Below are 20,710 nucleotides of genomic sequence, written 5' to 3'. Positions count from 1 at the left end.
CTGCCCTTCATAATTTTTAAACACTTCAGTCAGGTCTCCTCTTAATCTTCTTTTGCTTAAACTGTATAGGCTCGGCTCTTTTAATCTTTCTTGGTAATTCATCTCCTGTAGCTCTGGACTCAGTCTCGTCGCCCTTCTCTGGACCTTTTCTAGTGCTGCTTTGTCATTTTTGTGGCCTGCAGACCAAAACTACTCACAGGACTCCCATTGAGGCCTCACCAGTGTGTTACAAAGCTTGAGCAGAACCTCCTGTGACTTGTATGCCACACATTAAGGCACTATATAACCTGACAGTCTGTTAGCCTTCTTAATGGCTTCTGAACACTGTCTGGAAGTCGATAGCTTAGTGTCCACTATGACTCCTAAATTCTTCTCATAAGGTGGACTCTCGATTTTCTGACCTCCCTTTGTGTATTCATATCTCACATTTTGACTTCCTATGTGTAATTCTTTACATTTACTGACATTAAATTTCATCTGCAACAAATCTGCCCAAGCCTGTCTGCTGTCCAAGTCCTTCTGTGATGATAAAATGGATTCCAAATTATCTGCTAATCCACCTATCTTGGTATCATCTGAAAACTTAACCAGCTTGTTACTTATCCATCCATCCATCATCCAACCCGCTATATCCTATATCACGGGGGTCTGCTGGAGCCAATCCTAGCCAAGACAGGGCGCAAGGCAAGAAACAATCCCTGGGCAGGGCACCAGCCCACTGCAGGGCGCACACACACACACACACCAAGCACACACTAGGAACAGTTTCGGATCGCCAATCCACCTAACCTTCATGTCTTTGGACTGCAGGAGGAAACCCACGCAGACACGGGGAAAACATGCAAACTCTACGCAGGGACGACCCAGGAAGTGAACCCAGGTCTCCTAACTGCGAGGCAGCAGCGCTACCACAGCGCCATCGTGACTGCTCACTTGTTACTTATATTCCTATCTAAATCATTTCTATATATTAAAAATAGCAGCAACCCCTGCACTGCTCCCTGCTGGTCACCAATGTTAACATCGGCCAGTTCTGTTGAGGTTCCTCACACCATCACCCTCTGCATCCTGTGTCTGATCCAATTCTGCACCCATCAACACACCACACCCTGAACTGCCACTTCTTTTAGTTTGATGCCCAACCTCTCATGTGGCACCTTATCAAATGCTTTCTGAAAGTCCACATCAATAACATCATCTGCTCCACTCTTGTCATATCCTTTTGTTTCCTCCTCATAGAATTCCAGCCTGTTAGTAAAATCCGACCTCCCTCTTCTGACCCCACTCTGACTGTTCCTAATAACTCCTCTCCTTGCCAGGTGTTGCTCAATCTTCTCCTTAATAATTCCTTCCATTAATTTGCCTGTGATGCATGTGAAACTTATTGGCCTGTAGGTGCTCTGATCTGCCCATTCAGCCTTTTATATTACGGGATCATATTTGCCATTTTCCAGTCCTTTGGAATCTCTCCAGTGTGCAGTGACTTCCTAAATCTGTGTCAAGGGTTTATATCTGAACTCGCTGGCCTCCTTAAGAACTCGGTGGTAAATATTATCTGGTCCTGGTGATTTGTTTGATTTCATCTTATTTAATCTGAGCAGCTCTTCTCTCGCTACAATTTCCAAATCCCTCAGAACCTCCTTAGTAGTCCCTGTTACCACAGGAGGTTATCCACTTCCTAACTTGTGAACACCTCAGAAAAATGTCAGTTTAGAGCATCTGCTATTTCACTGTCTGTATCTTTTAATTCCCCTTTACAATTTCTGATGCACTTCACCTCCTCCTTGACTGTTCTTTTAATACTAAAACATTGAAAGAATCTCTTAGGGGTCGTCTTTTGCCTTATCTGCTATACTCCTCTCCAACTGTCTTTTAGCCTTCCTGATATCCTTCTTAATGGTTGCCGTCATGTTCTCATACGCTCTACATATCACCTTGGAGTTATTAGTCGTAATACACCTTTTATACAGCTGTTTTTTTCTTTGTCACCATAATTAAATCGTTTTAATTTTTCTATGATATTCATGGTCGGGAACCTCAGTGTTGCAGCCTCGACATTTCATTTCCACGTTTGGCCTTGAAAGTTAACAGCCCCTTTTAAGTGACCCATTGTTTTATATTTTGTGAGATAATTTTCTATGATCCAGACCGTATAGTTATACCACACTGCCGTCTTGAACATCACATAAAGGGATCATTTTCCTGCAGATCATCTAATGTAGTCTACCTAATTTTCTGCATGAAATGTCCTGACACTGCACTCTATGTGGGAGAAACTGGACAAACACTCCGCCAGAGAATGAATTTACACAGGTGCCACATTAAACATGGCAACACAGATGTTCCTGTGGCGGCCCACTTCAACAGCCATGGACACTGTGAGAAGGACTTTAAAGTCACAGTGCTTATGGGCAACTTCAAAACACAGCAAGAGAGAAAAGAATGGGAAGTTAAACTCATGCTAAAATTTAATACATTACAACATGTATTGAATAAAGACAAGAGTTTTATGGCCAGATATGAGGATTGTTTACATCTCTCAGAATGACAGACAACCTGTCAACAGACCCACATTGTTTTGAAAAAACTCATTACAAACTTCAAAAGACTTTGTTGGACAGTTATCTTATCCAGAGATCTTGACAATACATTGTTCTTTTCTCTCTTGTTAAATTAACCCTAGCCTGAATGAATCTATTAATTTTTTACATTCAAAATCTCTCATTTAAATATTTACCAATGTTGTTTCTTGTCCTAGAGTGTGTATATAAACACAGGGAACTCCAGTCTCTGTACTACATCTCGCCTGAAGAAGGGGCCTGAGTTGCCTCGAAAGCTTGCATATTGTAATCTTTTTAGTTAGCCAATAAAAGGTGTCATTTTGCTTGGCTTGTCTCTACATTCATAATGGCTAACATGGTACAACACCCTAGTACTATTTTGTGAGACAATTTAAAGGGTACATAAAGTTGTATATCTTGCTCATTTGGTGCAGTTGTCATCATTATCATGCACCAAGTTGACTGCTTATGTACAATATAATTCAGCATTTTATTACTGAACAGAAATTGGAATTCTATGAATATTCATTTGAGTGTCTGCTTTGTTGACATCTTTTAATCCTCTACTGTGTTAGAACGTGTTGACAGATCTTGATGTTGCGTTTTTTCTTTTTTGATTTGTGCTATTATTGGACACATTTAATTATCATCGGTGCACATGTCCAATGCAGTGCATCTCCCTCACATCCTCATGCTGAGGTGTACTGGAGTCCAACTCCTTCCTTGGCCACTGCTCTGATCTTCCACAGCTCCCACCATGAAGCTCCAGTCATCTTTTCTCAGCAGTGTTCACTTCCTGCACACTCATACTGCGTGTTTGGGGTTAAAGGCAACACCATCTGTACTCACACTCTGCACCGTCCAAAACAGGATCTTTCCCAAAACTTCAGCAAAATGGTCACATACTGTACCAAGGCCAAAGGATTTAAGCAGAGCAGCAGGTCTTGGAAGTCCTGCCTTTTAACTGCTGTGTCACTTCTCTCTGTCTCACACACATACGCCCCGTCCCCAGGGCCCTTGAGGATCGTTCAGCTACTTCTGACAGCGTCACTGTGTCACAGGTCTGTGTGGCCCCAAGAGAGTTTTCATGCCAAAAACGCCACCATAAAGCAGTAGTAGCACAAATGCTGTTGGTGTTGGCTAAACCTTGTCTTTTGATTATGGTATTAAAGTGGTAGAGTAAAGATGTGGTCTTTTAACTTTTCTATAATAAAGTGGGCATAAAAAGTATTTATCCCCTTTGGAGTTCTCACATTTTATACATGAAACCATGTTGGCACTTAACTATGATTTTTTTTTTGCTACTAATCAATGCAGATTACTCTTTAATGTGAAAAATTGACCAAACAGTACAAGCGATGGTTTAGGTATTTACCGCCGAGTTAATATCTGGTAGGAACTCCTCTGGCATCAGTGACAGTTGTGAGTCTCTTTTCGGTGAGCATTTCTATCAGCACTGCACATCTTGATATTACGACCTTAGCCAATTCTTTTTGACTGTAATGTAATGTAATGTTTTTGGTGTAACCCAAACCCTACACTTTTCACAGGCAGGCCAGGGAGAGTCTTCAAAAGGCGATCATTCGATCAGCCAGGAGGTTCATCAACACAGACAGTTAACATTCATATGGACACTGTAAGAATTTCTTTATTAGATTCATAATCAGTGTGTAAATTTTCATTAAACTGTCACTGCAATTTTTTTAGCCAAGGCAAGTATCATTTTTGATTTACCTGCCTAACAGACGTTTCTCTGTTTTAAGGTTTATTTAGGAACAGCAGCTCTGATTTTCTGAATGTTTATGCTTATATTTAGCAACCGCAAGTCTGTTGCTGTCTTGATTTTTATGTGCATATTTCGCTGCAGATTATAGTTTATATAATTGATTGTGTCTAATATTGCCTGTATATTTAGTATGATGCCTTGTGCTTTCCTGGTTTATTAGTATATTTTCTAGACAATTTAGGTATATCAGATAAGCACAAAAATGTATTAAACTGTGATGTCTGTGATGTAACCACATTTGTAAAATGACCTCCGCATAAGGCTCCTTAGCAGTGCAGTCTTAACTGGCCAACTGCTTACCCCAAATTTATCAAATAACACACAATTTATGTTAAACACACTTATAAGTGGGTCTGATGCAGCTAAAAATTCTCACGTGGTAACGTAGGTTGAGGGATTTTGCATATCATTCAACATCATTACATTACATCACATTACATTATCACTGTAAATGTCGCCATTGGTGTTCTATGAAAAAACTGTGCCCCTCATCTGACTACAGATACCACAATATGATGCTCTATTCACACAACGACAATACACAATTTCCATCTGCATTTCCTTGTACTATATGGTGTGAAATGGGTGTTGTGTATGGAAAGAAGTTTTTTGGCAGTGTGATAGTTTGAGGTCTCCGTGACTCCTTGAACCCTCAGACTCGACTCCAGACACCAGGTAAAAGTCCAATAATTATATTTATTTGGACAATACAGTGCACAAAGCACCCTCCTCTCCACAATACTCAATAATAAACAATAAGCAATCAATAATCAATCCTCCACACTCCCAGACACTTTGCCACCCTTCCTCCCAGCTCAGCTTAGTGTTCTGGGCTTCCCACAGTCCTTTTATAGTCCTGATCCGGAAGTGTTTCGTCCTCTCTGTCCATGTGACTAGGAACACTTCCGGGTCATATAAAAACTTTTCTTCACCCCGGAGGCACGTCGTTTCTTCCTGTCATGTGATCTTGACGCACCTCCGGGTTATAGGGCACATAAGAGTCCGACAACCTCCCTACAGCGACTCCTGGAGGCCCCCATGGTATCCAGCAGGGCTGTGCATATAAACTACAGAGTCCATGATGCCCTGCTGGAATTCGGGGCACGTTCATGCTGTCGGGAGAGCTCCTCCTGGCGGCCTGGGGGTGAGGGCTGGAGTAGAAAGCCGGCAATCCTTCACAGCAGACAATTCCTCCTTCCTTCCACTTCACAGCTCACTGTGTGTCTTTTTCCGGTCTGAGACCCTGCCACCTTCTTCTCTCGTCAGTCCACTCTATCGGTCGGACCTTCATTTGCATACACCGGCATGCCACACACACAGAGCAGCTGGTACTTCTGTCAGTGCTGTGTGGCACATTAGCATAATGGCCTCAGAACAGGAATATTATGGACAAATAAAAAAATGGCTGTTCGTTCGTTTTCTTTTTTTCTTCTATAAATCCACCAAATTTCAATCAAATCTGTGTAAATGTTTTGAGATTTTTAAATGTTTAGTTTTTCTATTGCAGGGGATTTATAACCCTAAATATTGATATTTTGAAGTGTCCTTTCTTAGCGAATACTTCTTGCCAAATTTGAGCTCTTTCACTAAACAGGAAATAGTGAATTAACTTTTCATTTATATATACTGTGTGTGTATATATATATATATATATATATATATATATATATATATATATTGTAACAGGCGCTATATTGCGCCAACCCAACACAGACTGACACCGAGGCACGTGTAAAAATAAAGCAAATATTTATTTTTCTTCACCTGTGAGGCACGTCTTCCCCATGAACCCCACAGGCACAACACAGTCCCAAAATGCACAATCCACCAACACAAAACACTCCCTTCTGGCACCACCACTCCTCCTGTCAAGCTTCGTCCTCCTCCTCCCGACTCTGGCCACTGAGTGGTGGTTGTTGGCCCTTTTTATAGCCCACCCGGAAGCGCTCAAGGTGCTTGATCACCTCTTTCCAGTTGCACTCCCGGGTGGGGCTGAAGATTCATCCAGCCAGGCTCCGGGCCCCATGCAGCACCCCCTGGTGGCCACCCCAGATCCCAACAGGACTGTGGAGAACTCCACCTCCCATGGAGCCCTGCAGGAAGCTGAGGCACCACTCCAACCCAGGGGAGTAGCCATCCAGCATCCAGGGGGAGATATTGCACCGTCCAGGGCTGCTCCCCCTGAATATACAGTGAAGGGGCGTCCCAGCCAGGCATGGGACCCGGCCATCTGCCACAGTATGTATATATAAATGTGCATGTATGTGTATATTTATATATATATATATATATATATATACACACACATACACACTAGGTGGGCCAAGCAAGAATATTAGTAAAATCTGTAAATGTACAAAAGAAAAATGATTATTTATTGGAGTCAAAATCACAAAATTCTATAAATATGTAAAAGAAAAATTAATTATTATTTAACGGAGTAAAAATCATGAAATGAGAACAAAATATTTACTCTCTTACCGATTGGAGTATTCCTGTTACACTGAAGTCCACTATGCTCGATGAGTATTTATAAGAGACTAAACAATCCATTCGTTTTAACTGACAAAAACCACGACTTTCTTGATATTTTAGTTTATAATTTAAAAACGGAATAAGAATCAGAAAATCTAACAACATCACATTAAAGTTCAATAAATTCTGAAAAGAATGATACCAAACATAGTAGATACAGTATGTAGGTTTTAAAATAAGCCTGATTTAAAGCGTGACAAAAAACGTGACACTGAATTGTTGCACAAAATCATTGCTCTTTTAGGCTTAGGATTTTATATAGATAGAGTAGATATACAGTATATATAGATACTGTGTATATGTATATATAAATGTATATATAGAGAGAGATAATCTTATACACACAATACATGTGTTAATACATACTGACACAATACCGTATTGGGCCTGCACCGTGTTCAAGTCACTAGATTATCCACCACGCACCACCATGAAGATGAATATCTCTCTTTATGCCTAATTTACATGACATACTAACATCTGTAATTTTGTTTTAAGAAAAAGTCAGTTTGTTTTAAAGAGCAGGAACAACTGTGCTCACAGAAGTACGAGTATAAATCCACCAAAGTTTAAAGATGGCATGCCTGGGGGCTGTAGATGCTCAGCTATTACAGACTGGCAGCATAAGGTTACAGGCTGCAGTGTAGAATTAGGCAGCCTGGCAGTACAGATGTGTCTACAGAATTTTCTTCTGTCACATGCGTTGACACAGATTGAAGGCTTGTCCTGATCGTATGGAGCTTTGGAGTCTCAAAACCAAATGAATGAGTTTGGTATACATGGTAACAGCAGTTTGTAAGATGGCGCAAATGAAGACCGAACGTTATCGACGGTGTTTGAAATAAAGACACATAAAGTACAATTCACAGGCTTCATCATTTGCTGTTTAAAAGATGTCAGTGAACACCGAGAACAAAATCATTTACCAGTAGCACTGGCTGATAGTATGAAGCTCTCAATCTCTCATTAGATGTGGTCAAAATATCCTCCAAATCATGTTTTTAATATTAACAGATTTAAAAGAGTAAACTGCAAAAATGAAACAATATTTATAGTGCAAGAAAAATGTGTAAAATGTCAACACAAATTAATCTCAGTTAATGATAATGATTTCAAAAAGTAAATTAGATTTTCTATACAGACTTACACATTTCTATTAAGTAAGGTAGACTATTTAAGTCTCACTTTAAAGGCCACCATATTATTTGCCACTCACTCATAAATACAGCAAAATGAATTGTAAAAGGACGCCAGGCACAAATCCCCGTCTGTAAGCGCACAGGTGTGAACTGACCTGCTTGATGCGGTCGGGGTTGACTGTGGTCTGGGGCTGCAGGATGCTGACTGGCTCGGCTTTTGCCACATTCTGCGGCATTTCCCGAATCTTCTCGGCAATGAAGCCGTGAACTGCATTCAGAGCTTCCACTGTGCCCTGGATAAGACAGACCCGTTCTGTGGTACCTGTGCAAAGAATTAGAAAAAGGCCGTCAAAAAAAGTGCAACAAAAGTAAAAAACTAGTCATGCAAGGCAAAAAACAAATTCAAAGTATTCTGCATATAAAGATATCATTAGCTTCAAAATGGTGACATGAATACTTTTGCGCTGGCTGGACGGTGTGTGTTCTTGCAGACAGCACTGGTGACAAGCGATTTGTGTTTTCTTTTACAATGAACAGCTTTTAGAAGATAGTTGGACAGAGAGATGGACAGACTAAACAGTCAAAATCTAGTTAACAATATTTGTCAAGGGGGTTTAAATTCCCAGCCCAATTATTTTCCTTCATTAAGTCAATATAAATGAATCACAAGATATGCAAAGACATTTAAAAGAGAATAGGATAAGACTCAGAGTGGAGGTCAAATCTCTCACCGTACAGACTGGTTTAAACCATGTAACAAGTCTGGAACTGAACTCACGTCTCTGGAGCTACAGTTAACAAGCACCAACCACTCAACCTTTGTACATCCCATAACACCAAACAGTCCAATGTTCCATTTTGAAGACTTCAACTGACAATTCAGAGTCTTTTATTACCGTAATAGCTGGCTAAGAGTGTAGCAGTTCCACCATTTTTCTGATAAATTTTAATCTCTTGACCAAACAATGGGGTACAATTTTTGTTCAACAGGAAATCATTTCTAAACTCTCCAGAAAATCATGAAAGAGCTACTGTATGACCAGGTATCAGATATTTAAGTTAAGTCAGCTTCAAGTTTATAGTTATGTGGACATATGGCAATGAAAGTCTTACTTGCGTATTTCCTCAGAACAGTCGACAGTAGCAAAATGCCAACAGAAACAAACAAGAAAAATAGAAAATAATAGGCTTACAGCAAATGATATTATATACAATATACTAGTCGTGTTACCCGGCCTCACCTTCTCATATGCCTCATCTTCTGCCTGCACATTCATACTACTCACTCATCTGGGCTCAGTGGCAGCTCCACATTTTTCCAAGATTTATGGGCCAAGCCGAGCCAAAGTCATTCACAGCCGTACCAGCTACAGTGTTATGCACCCTGTCCATTAGACTGTAGGGTCTGCCTCAGGCCAGATTTATACTTGACTGTCATTTCTGTCTCAAGTTAGGCCAATGGAACTTTCAACACAATACATCCATACATCCATCCATCCATCTATTATCCAGCCCACTATATCCTAACTACAGGGTCACAGGGGTCTGCTGAAGCCAATCCCCGCCAACACAGACAGGGTGCAAGGCAGGAAACAAACTCCAGGCAGGGTACCAGCCCACTGCAGGGCACCCACACACACCCACACACCAAACACACACTAGGGACAATTTAGGATTGCCAATGCACCTAACCTGCATGTCTTTGGATTGTGGGAGGAAACTGGAGCAGACACGGGGAGAACATGCAAACTCCACACAGGGAGGACCTGGGAACTGAACCCGGGTCTCCTAACTGCGAGGCAGCAGCGCTACCACTGCGCCACTATTACAACACGGTTTAATGAAAATGAATTTATACAAAAACACAATTCGACTATAATAATTTTAATATAGACATGCTCAGAGAATCATCAAATCATAAGAAAAGATGTGCAGTGCACTTAAAATGTCTACTTGCAAAACACTGACAACGCCTGCCCCTCTTAATAGTGTTGTATGCTGTTGACTTGATTTACTTATGTATGTGAAAAAGGAGGAAATATTCACAAATCAACAATCGCTTTGACAAAGAAGGAGAGGCAGATGGATGAACTGGATGTGTGCTGCCAGAAAGCGTCCAAGAGGCCAACACAACAGGCAAAGTGTGCAGGGACAGGAGGGAGCGCCACTGACCCATGCTGGAAAGGAAAGAAGGGTAAAGAGTTGATGTTTTGTCTATGAATCCTGCAGCCTCCAAGTTATGGAACTCTACATGCAACAGCCTTCTACAGTTGCTAGTTTTAAAACTAATTTATAGATGTCACTTTTAATCAGGTGGCTATAATGACTGTTGTCAGTTTTGTACAGCATATGACTCTTAACAGACTTTCCAGTCATTAAAACATCATTGTATGTAAAATGGTTAGTCAGCTTGGATAAAGATCTACTAAACAAAACATCTTAACCATCTCCAATCCACATAATCCAGTTCTAGAGTGCAGGAGGACAGAGGCAGGGACCCACCCTGATGGGAGGCACGTGTTCTGTAGGACCCACTCACCCACACTGAGCCAGTTTAGGGTCACCTGTAACCGAAGATGTACATCTCTGAGATGTGGGGGTACAAGTGCAGTGTCTGGAGCAAACCCACACTGACAAAGGGAGAACATTTACTACATGTTTTACTAACATGCTGGAATTCTGTGAGGAGGCAACAAAGGGATACGCTCAAAGTGGAGCAGATGAGATTATTTACCTGGACTTTCAGATAGCATTTGATAAGGTGCCACATGAGAGGGGTGGGCATCAAACTAAAAGAAGTGGCAGTTCAGGGTGATGTTTTTAGATGGGTGCAGAATTGGCTCAGACACAGGAAGCAGAATGGTGATGGTGTGAGGAACCTCATCAGAACTGGCCGATGTTAAGAGTGGTGACCAGCAGGGGGCAGTGCTAGGGCCGCTGCTATTGTTAATATACATAAATGATTTAGATAGGAATATAAGGAAACAAGCTGGTTAAGTTTGATAATACCAAGATAGGTGGATTATCAGATAAATTGGAATCCGTTATATCATCACAGAAGGACTTGGACAGCAGACAGGTTTGGGCAGATTTGTGGACAATGAAATTTAATGTCAGTAAATGTAAAGTATTACACACAGGAAATAAAAATGTGAGGTTTGAATACACAATGGGGGTCTGAAAATCGAGAGAACACCTTATGAGAAGGATTTAGGAGTCATAGTGGACTCTAAGCTATCAATTGCCAGACAGTGTTCAGAAGCCATTAAGAAGGCTTAAAGAATGTCAGGTTATATAGCACACTGATGTGTGGAGTACAAGTCACAGGAGGTTCTGCTCAAGCTTTATAACACACTGGTGAGGCCTCATCTGGAGTCCTGGGTGCAGTTTTGGTCTCCAGAGTACAAAAAGGACATAACAGCACTAGAGAAGGTCCAGAGAAGAGCGACTAGGCTGATTCAGAGCTACAGGGGATGAGTTATGAGGAAAGATTAAAAGAGCTGAGCCTTTACAGTTTAAGAAATAGAAAATTAAGAGGAGACCTGATTGAAGTGTTTAAAGTGATGAAGGGAATCAGTCCAGTGCGTCAAGAAAGTGACTTTAAAATGAGTTCATCAAGAACATGGGGACACAGTTGGGAACTTGTGAAGGGTAAATTTCGCACAAACATTAGGAAGTTTTTCTTTACACAAAGAACGATAGACACTTGGAATAAGCGACCGAGTAGTGTGGTAGACAGTTAGGGATGTTAGGGACTTTCAAAACTTGACTTGATGTTTTTTGGATGAAATAAGTGGACAGGACTGGTGAGCTTGGTGGGGCTGAATGGCCTGTTCTCGTCTAGAGTATTCTAATGTTCTAACATGGCAGCTCCACACAGATGACAATGGAATCCAAGCTGCAGGATCCATAAGGCAGCAGGGCTGACCACTGTGTGATCATAAAGAACAAGCCTAATATTTAGAAACAGTGAGGGTTCAGAAAAGCAGTTGTATACTAAAAGTGTCATCTGTGACACATGAAGGGATATGTCAGAGCTCAAAAGAGTTGCCACAGTAATTCTTAAGTGCAGTCAGTGATCTTCTGCTTCTTCCTCAATAAACACAGCATGTAGCAGCTTACGTCTCAAAGGTGAAGAATATAATAAAAATGCATCCATTACCCAGGCAGCTTAATGTAGTTCAGGGTTGAGGGATTATAAAAATCATGAAAATAAATCTGCACTGGGAAAGCCCTCACCTGCCTCTTGGTTAGCTAAAATAAATTCTCTGGCATCTTTAAACCATCCAGGCAGAGGGCTGCACTGTGGGGCAAAGACTTGGGTGCCAGTCCATTGCTGGACACACTGATAATCACACAGTCACTCACACACCAGGCCTATTTAGAGGGTTCAATTAAGCTAAGAAGCCCACCTTTAGGGTGTGGGAGAAAAGACCACCAAGACATGGGCCACAGCATTTGGTGTCACTTATTGACTAGCATTGCTTTAATTGTAATTTGTGATTATTTGTGACCTTTTTCTCTCATAACCCTTATTAATATGAGTGACTGACAATTTAACAGGAAGGCGCTGTATGCTGAATTAATAGGTGGGAAAGCTGCTGTAAGATAGATATAGATAAGTAGGAAACATGATAGAGAGAGAGATAGGTAGAGGGATAAGGGGCACTTTGGTGCACACACTTAAACTCATGAGCACCAGGCTTGTTCCATTTACAGGACACAACTTGAGATGGGGTGGAAAAACAAAACTGAAATCGGGGAGATCATGCAAAATCCACATTGACCAGGCTGAGATTAGAGCCCAGTCTCCATGAGTTGTGAATTCACTCCACAAACTGAAATACGTTCATAAAGCTGCCCAAACTGAGAAATCAAAAGGGTGCCCCGATGCTAAGCACGAGCTTTACACCACCGCCGGCCTTTTAAAAGGTGTCTGAAAATCCAATAACTGTCACCGTTTTATTTACTGCTAAAGTGTATGGCACTTATTTTTTCTGTCTGTAAACGGTGCATAACTTCCTATGTGGTTTTATCGTTGAAAGGAGATTGTGTTTCATGGCGAGGCCTTGGGGAGCCTTTACCAAGCAGTATTAATTGTCTGCTAAATGATGAGAAGTGATAGAGATTGATCAGTGCAACTAATGCAGGCTTTTTTTTCCAGGTCAGAAGACACAACACAGTTAAACAAATCAGGGATTGAGTTACCGAGCTGCAACTGGAGCTCGTCTGGTCTGGGAAGAGTGGGTCGCTATGGAAAAGCCCTGGAAAGAAAGTGCTTAACCTTTCGCTCTGATTTTATTTCACAAATGCAACTTGAGAGAGCAGAATGGCAGCCTTTGCTGCTAGCAGTGCATTTCTGGTTCACGGTGGAAAGCAAACTGGTATGTGGAGCAGAGAATGCTGTGTGATGACAGCAATGACAAACGTATCTTTCCACGTCAACAGCAGTGCATTTACAAACCCATCTCATCCATTTCAGGATATTAGTGGGCTGGAGTCTGTGCTGGCACCACTGGGCATAAGGCAGAAACCAACCATGACCAAAGCAGTGTTCCATCACAGGGCCTTTTCACCAACATGGGGCAATACTGGGAGAACATAGAAACTCCAAACAGACAATATCTGGCCATGGGATTTGAACCCAGGATTCATTCCTGTGTGCAGAAAGCTAACGGTAACATACACCTTGTTTGCACAGTGTTGCCCAGTTATTTTAGTCAGCACGCTCTCTAACATGCTGGAGAAGTTGAAATGGTATTCATTTCTAAACCAGTTTTAAACATCCATACATTGTTAAATCCACTTAATGCAATGCAGAACTGAAAGGAGAGGAGACAGCATTGATTCGCCAGTCAGTCTGAACCACACAGAACTTTAGGTACAATTCTAATAGGAGTTGGCCCACTTAGTACACAAGTCACATCCTTCCCCAAACACAAAGACATTACCAGTCAGTGGTGATCAGCCAGCGATTTGCACAAAATTGAAATTGCAGTGAAACTTTTAGTTACTGCCTGGAAACGTTTCCTTCTGCAATTCCACATGTGCCTGCCTGTCACTTAGTGTTTAGATAAAGTTCTCTAGTGAGTGAAAGAAAAAACAAACACTAACAACTCCTTCTGTGCCACTTGTAGACGTCTGTTGGTGTTTGCTCTGGCAGTACACTGCCTGCTTTGCCAATTATAATGACAGTCTTGGTGAGTGCGATATGAACAATGCTTTCAGAGACAGAACTGATACTTGGTGCATTCCTCCATGGCTCTTGGAGTGTGCATGTCTACAGCCTCTTGTGCAGGACTCTGCAAACAGGAAACAGGACGGAATGAGTTCCTGTGTAGGGCGGATTAACGGAGGGAAAGCCGATGGTGCAATTTGATGTGTCTTCGTTTAGAAAATATACAGCGTGTTACTTTTTAAAAAACACACTGCACACACACCTCTGTGGTGATATGAATGGCGGCCATAAATAGATTGAATCTGCATGTTGTGCTGTGGGTCACCTGCGTTACGCAGCTACTGATGCCTTAGGGTGCCATATCATATGCTTAGCAAAAACTCCTTTTAGTACGTTTTGCAAATTGCAAAATCAAATGCAAAGTCAATTTTAGTGTCAAGTTTTCTAAATTGTATGCAGAATTAAATTTTGCTCATCAGTACATTTAAGACACTAATACACTGATCAAAAAAATCACATTTCCTTTTGAATGCAGAGGTTTGTTTTGTGTTTAAATGTGTTTGTAGATTTTCAGCTAATTTTTAGTATACCGGTAAGACATTTTTTTTGAAGTCTTTGCTGATGCAAGAGTGTCATCTGGTGTACGGGATCAGCCCATTTATGGCCCGGTCTAATTCCACCTGCAGACATGGAGGACAGGCGACTGGCCAATGAATTGTGCAACTTGTAAGACGTGAGCCGTGAGTAGCTACCCCATTTACCCTCCAGACTGTCAACAGTAATGCTGTCAGCACAGCACTCTGGGTAAAAGGGTGGGCGCAGTTGTTACACACTTACTCTAAAGATACTAAGACCTGGCAGAAAAACACATTTTATGTTTCCTTTAGCACATGTGCACATTTTCTAATAGCACTTCTTTTTTAGCATACCGGTAATTTTATTTTTCAAAATCCATAGTGCAAGAAGAATTTCATCCAGTACACTGGATCATCTGGTTTATCTCCCAATTCTATGGTGTTGTCTCTCATGATTAAAATTCAGATTTTCATTGCAATCTCAGCTAGAAGAACCAGAATCAAAGACAATGAAATGGCCTCCAATCTGAGAAAAAAACAACTGCATTGATAATGTGCAAAAAAAGAAAACGAGTTGTAATGAAGTAGATCATTCTGGAAGACTTGTGGATGTGACCTGTCAGCTGGCCGTCACATTCTCTCTATAAACACTTTTCAGTCAATATCAATGACAGCAATAAGTCTGTCCGAGAAAATGGCCATAGAAAAGGAGCAATGGGACTCGCCTGTCTAACGGCAACTAAACGGAGCTCTTAGTGCTCATCGTCCCTGACTCTTTCACCAGGGCTTTTATCCTCAGTGAGTCTTTTAAGTGTGATTGGCTGCTTTATATATATTTATATATATATATATATATATATATATATATATACACTGTATATATATATCTATACATATTAATAAAAGGCAAAGCCCTCACTGACTCACTGACTGACTGACTGACTGACTGACTCATCACTAATTCTCGAACTTCCCGTGTAGGTGGAAGGCTGAAATTTGGCAGGCTCATTCCTTACAGCTTACTTACAAAAGTTAGGCAGGTTTCATTTCGAAATTCTACGCGTAATGGTCATAACTGGAACCTGTTTTTTGTCCATATACTGTAATGGAGGAGGCGGAGTCATGTATCGCGTCATCACGCCTCCTACGTAATCACGTGAACTAAAAACAAGGAAGAGATTTACAGCACGAGTCAAACGCGGGAACGAAGGTAAATGACGTTAATTTTTGAGTGTCTTTTAATACTGTGTAAGCATACATATTAACACGTGTGCAGTTAAACGTGTGCATTTACGGGGTGATTTCTCAGGCTTAAAAGCTTGCCTTTTACTAAAAAGGTAAATGGAAACTGTTTTCATTCTGAAGGGCACAAACCACATTAGATTTCAGACGTTAAACGCGCAAAAATGTCGGTACACCAGATAAATAAGTGCAACATATTATCAGTTGTATTGTATGCTTACAATACATATAGAAATGTGTTAATCGTTAACTAATATTATGGGATGGTGTTTTTCGACTCGCGCCTTGATTTAAACGATTGCATTTCTTGGTGCGTTTGCGTAGCTTATTGTCAATATCTTTACACCTCTTTTTAAGACTTAATTTAAAAAGGTTTTCTTTTCTTCTTAATTAAAATTTAAAAGCAATACTTCACCGCTGCGAAGCCCCTCTAGCGCTGACGTCCGAGGTTCGATTACCGTAAGCGAGTGCAGTGAGTGTGTACGCCTGATGAGCCAAGAATAAGGGGGAAAGACGTGTTGCGTACTCTTTGCATTATTTGACAGTAAACTATTTTCAATCATTCTATGATCTGCTTCTCACAACTGAAGGCACCGTGGCTGATGTTACCTCACTTGCTGGCCAACCATAAGCGTTACTTGGTAGGTAACCAGCCACTCACGTCACTCCCTTACGGGAATCGAACCTCGGACGTCAGCGCTACAGGCAAAGCCCCTAAAATTGCGCCACGGCGTGTGGTTCGTTTATTTGACAACATGTAGATCGGGGTAATTACATTCACGGCATTCGTAGTCTGATTCACAATCTGATTGTATGGGTGGTTACCTACCAGGTAACGCTTATAGTTGGCCAGCAAGTCAGGTCGAAGTGATCACTCGAGTGAAGGCAGCTTCACAAAAAAACAGATCCTTAACAAACGGTTATTAGTATATTTTCCCTCAATTTAAAAAGGTTTTCTTTTCTTCTTAATAAAAATTTAAAAGCGGTACTTCGCCGGTGCGAAGCCCGTGGATTTGACCGACTGACACATACAGACATATTCATGAGTGCAGGTACTTTGGAAAGAAAGCACCGTGTAAACCTAAAGTTTAAATTAATTTCATAGACCTACAAAAGGTTGCCATTCATTTGAGGCAAGATTGCTTTTCTTCTGTACAACTATACGTTGCATTCTCAAGAGTGTGCTTGCACGGCTTCGGATATAGATATATATATATATATATGTATTTATGCCTATATATAAATATGTAAGCTTATAAGTACTGCCTTACTTCTCTTTAAGAAAGGAAGATGTAATGATACTTGATTTAAACGATTCCATGTCTTCCTGGGTTTGCTTAGCTTATTGTCAATATCTTTACACCTTTTTTTAAGACTTATTGACTGAAACGGGCTTTCACGAAAAAAGTTAGGGCTTTGCTACAGGATACACCCTACACAAGTTAAGCAAGTAAAAATAAAATATATATTTCTGTTTTATTTAAACCTTTTAAGTTCGTATGCATAGCCCCATTAAGCTGTTTTATTTTTTTTTTTCTTCAGTAATATTTAATCTCCTCAAAGAAAAAGAACATATGCATTTTACTTTTTTTGTATCTCTTTAGTAATATTTTAGTGTAAAAGGATAACCAGTATTTAAACCTTTTATGTTACTTTATAAATTTATTTTACACAATGTTGAAAAATTAATAAGAAAGCTACATATTTTGGCAGCTGCTGCTTTAATTTTCAATTAAATGAAAAAACCTCTCCAAGAGAAAACGTCAATGAAGAAGAAACAGTTTGCACTATCTAAAAATGAGAAACCCTCATTTATAAAAGTTTGCTGCAGATGACTTAACTGAAAATAAATGAATAGTTCCTATGTGTATAATACATATTTATCTATTTTACTTATGCCTTTATTCCAGGAACTTGCAACATCTGAGGTACAATTTGTTACATTACTTTTGTTTTTTGCAGCACAGGCAGGTGAAGTGACTTCCTCAGGGTCACACAGTGGTGTCAGTACCAGGATTTGAACTGACAAGCTCCGGGTTTACTGAAATATTACTGAAGAAAGAAAAAAAAATGAAAACGGGCAAATAGGGCTATGCATACAGATGTCCATCCATCCATTATCCAACCCGCTATATCCTAAATACAGGAGCCAATAAGTAGATATGTATATATACAGTATATATATATATATATATATATATATATATATATATATATATATATATATATGTGTGTGAATGTATGTATGTATATATGTATGTCTATATTTATATCTATATATATATATATATATATATATATATATATATATATATATATATGTAGATATGTCAATTTGTATATGTATATATATATGTATATGTGGATGTGTATATGTATATATATGTATATGTAGATATGTGTATATGTAGATATGTATATATATGTATATATGTTTATGTATATATATATGGTTACATAACCTCTTTAACACACTACTTCTCCGCTGCGAACCGCGGGTATTTTGCTATATGTAGGTATCTGTATATGTAGATATGTATATATATATGTATATATGTATATGTATATATATATGTTTACATAACCTGTTTAACACACTACTTCGCCGCTGCGAACCGCGGGTATTTTGCTATATATATATATATATATATATATATATATATATTTATATATATATATATATATATATATATATATATATATATATGTATATATATATGTATATATGACAGCAACACTCATAACAATGACAACACAATTACATATATATATATGTAGATATGTATATATATATATATATATGTGTCAATATATCTATGTATGTCTAGATATATATATATATATATATATATATATATATATATATATATATATATATATATATATATACAGTGGTGTGAAAAACTATTTGCCCCCTTCCTGATTTCTTATTCTTTTGCATGTTTGTCACACAAAATGTTTCTGATCATCAAACACATTTAACCATTAGTCAAATATAACACAAGTAAACACAAAATGCAGTTTTTAAATGGTGGTTTTTATTATTTAGGGAGAAAAAAAAATCCAAACCTACATGGCCCTGTGTGAAAAAGTAATTGCCCCCTGAACCTAATAACTGGTTGGGCCACCCTTAGCAGCAATAACTGCAATCAAGCGTTTGCGATAACTTGCAATGAGTCTTTTACAGCGCTCTGGAGGAATTTTGGCCCACTCATCTTTGCAAAATTGTTGTAATTCAGCTTTATTTGAGGGTTTTCTAGCATGAACCGCCTTTTTAAGGTCATGCCATAGCATCTCAATTGGATTCAGGTCAGGACTTTGACTAGGCCACTCCAAAGTCTTCATTTTGTTTTTCTTCAGCCATTCAGAGGTGGATTTGCTGGTGTGTTTTGGGTCATTGTCCTATTGCAGCACCCAAGATCGCTTCAGCTTGAGTTGACGAACAGATGGCCGGACATTCTCCTTCAGGATTTTTTGGTAGACAGTAGAATTCATGGTTCCATCTATCACAGCAAGCCTTCCAGGTCCTTTAGCAGCAAAACAACCCCAGACCATCACACTACCACCACCATATTTTACAGTTGGTATGATGTTCTTTTTCTGAAATGCTGTGTTCCTTTTACGTCAGATGTAACGGGACATTTGCCTTCCAAAAAGTTCAACTTTTGGCTCATCAGTCCACAAGGTATTTTCCCAAAAGTCTTGGCAATCATTGAGATGTTTCTTAGCAAAACTGAGACGAGCCCTAATGTTCTTTTTGCTTAACAGTGGTTTGCGTCTTGGAAATCTGCCATGCAGGCCGTTTTTGCCCAGTCTCTTTCTTGTGGTGGAGTCGTGAACACTGACCTTAATTGAGGCAAGTGAGGCCTGCAGTTCTTTAGACGTTGTCCTGGGGTCTTTTGTGACCTCTCGGATGAGTCGTCTCTGCGCTCTTGGGGTAATTTTGGTCGGCCGGCCACTCCTGGGAAGGTTCACCACTGTTCCATGTTTTTGCCATTTGTGGATAATGGCTCTCACTGTGGTTCGCTGGAGTCCCAAAGCTTTAGAAATGGCTTTATAACCTTTACCAGACTGATAGATCTCAATTACTTCTGTTCTCATTTGTTCCTGAATTTCTTTGGATCTTGGCATGATGTCTAGCTTTTGAGGTGCTTTTGGTCTACTTCTCTGTGTCAGGCAGCTCCTATTTAAGTGATTTCTTGATTGAAACAGGTGTGGCAGTAATCGGGCCTGGGGGTGGCTACGGAAATTGAACTCAGGTGTGATACACCACAGTTAGGTTATTTTTTAACAAGGGGGCAATTACTTTTTCACACAGGGCCATGTAGGTTTGGATTTTTTTTCTCCCTAAATAATAAAAACCATCATTTACAAACTGCATTTTGTGTTTACTTGTGTTATATTTGACTAATGGTTAAATGTGTTTGATGATCAGAAACATTTTGTGTGACAAACATGCAAAAGAATAAGAAATCAGGAAGGGGGCAAATAGTTTTTCACACCACTGTATATATATATATGTAGATATGTATATATATGTGTATATATATGTAGATGTGTATATATGTATATATATGTGTCTGTGTATATATATATATATGTGTGTGTATGTATGTATGTATGTGTGTATGCATGTATGTATGTATGTGTATATGTATATGTGTGTGTTTATGTATGTGTGTATATATATGTTG

At 39.7% G+C, this 20,710-nt stretch overlaps 2 protein-coding genes across 7 annotated transcripts in view; one reads left to right on the top strand and one right to left on the bottom strand.

Annotated features, from left to right (window-relative positions):
- The window catches only part of LOC114666870 (RNA-binding protein Nova-1), a 171,638-nt gene that overhangs the window by 29,553 nt on the left and 121,375 nt on the right, over positions 1 to 20,710 (bottom strand). For all 6 annotated transcript variants that reach the window (XM_028821904.2, XM_028821902.2, XM_028821903.2 and 3 more), the window contains one exon: positions 8,177 to 8,343. In XM_028821904.2, the coding sequence (XP_028677737.1) occupies positions 8,177 to 8,343 (167 nt within the window). The remainder of the gene's footprint in view (positions 1 to 8,176; positions 8,344 to 20,710) is intronic.
- The window catches only part of aqr (aquarius intron-binding spliceosomal factor), an 869,120-nt gene that overhangs the window by 728,646 nt on the left and 119,764 nt on the right, over positions 1 to 20,710 (top strand). The gene's annotated exons all lie outside the window — the stretch shown is intronic.

The sequence above is a fragment of the Erpetoichthys calabaricus genome, chromosome 16 (assembly GCF_900747795.2).
Source record: "Erpetoichthys calabaricus chromosome 16, fErpCal1.3, whole genome shotgun sequence".
Lineage (NCBI taxonomy): Eukaryota > Metazoa > Chordata > Cladistia > Polypteriformes > Polypteridae > Erpetoichthys > Erpetoichthys calabaricus.
This window is presented reverse-complemented; position numbering and strand designations above follow the sequence as displayed.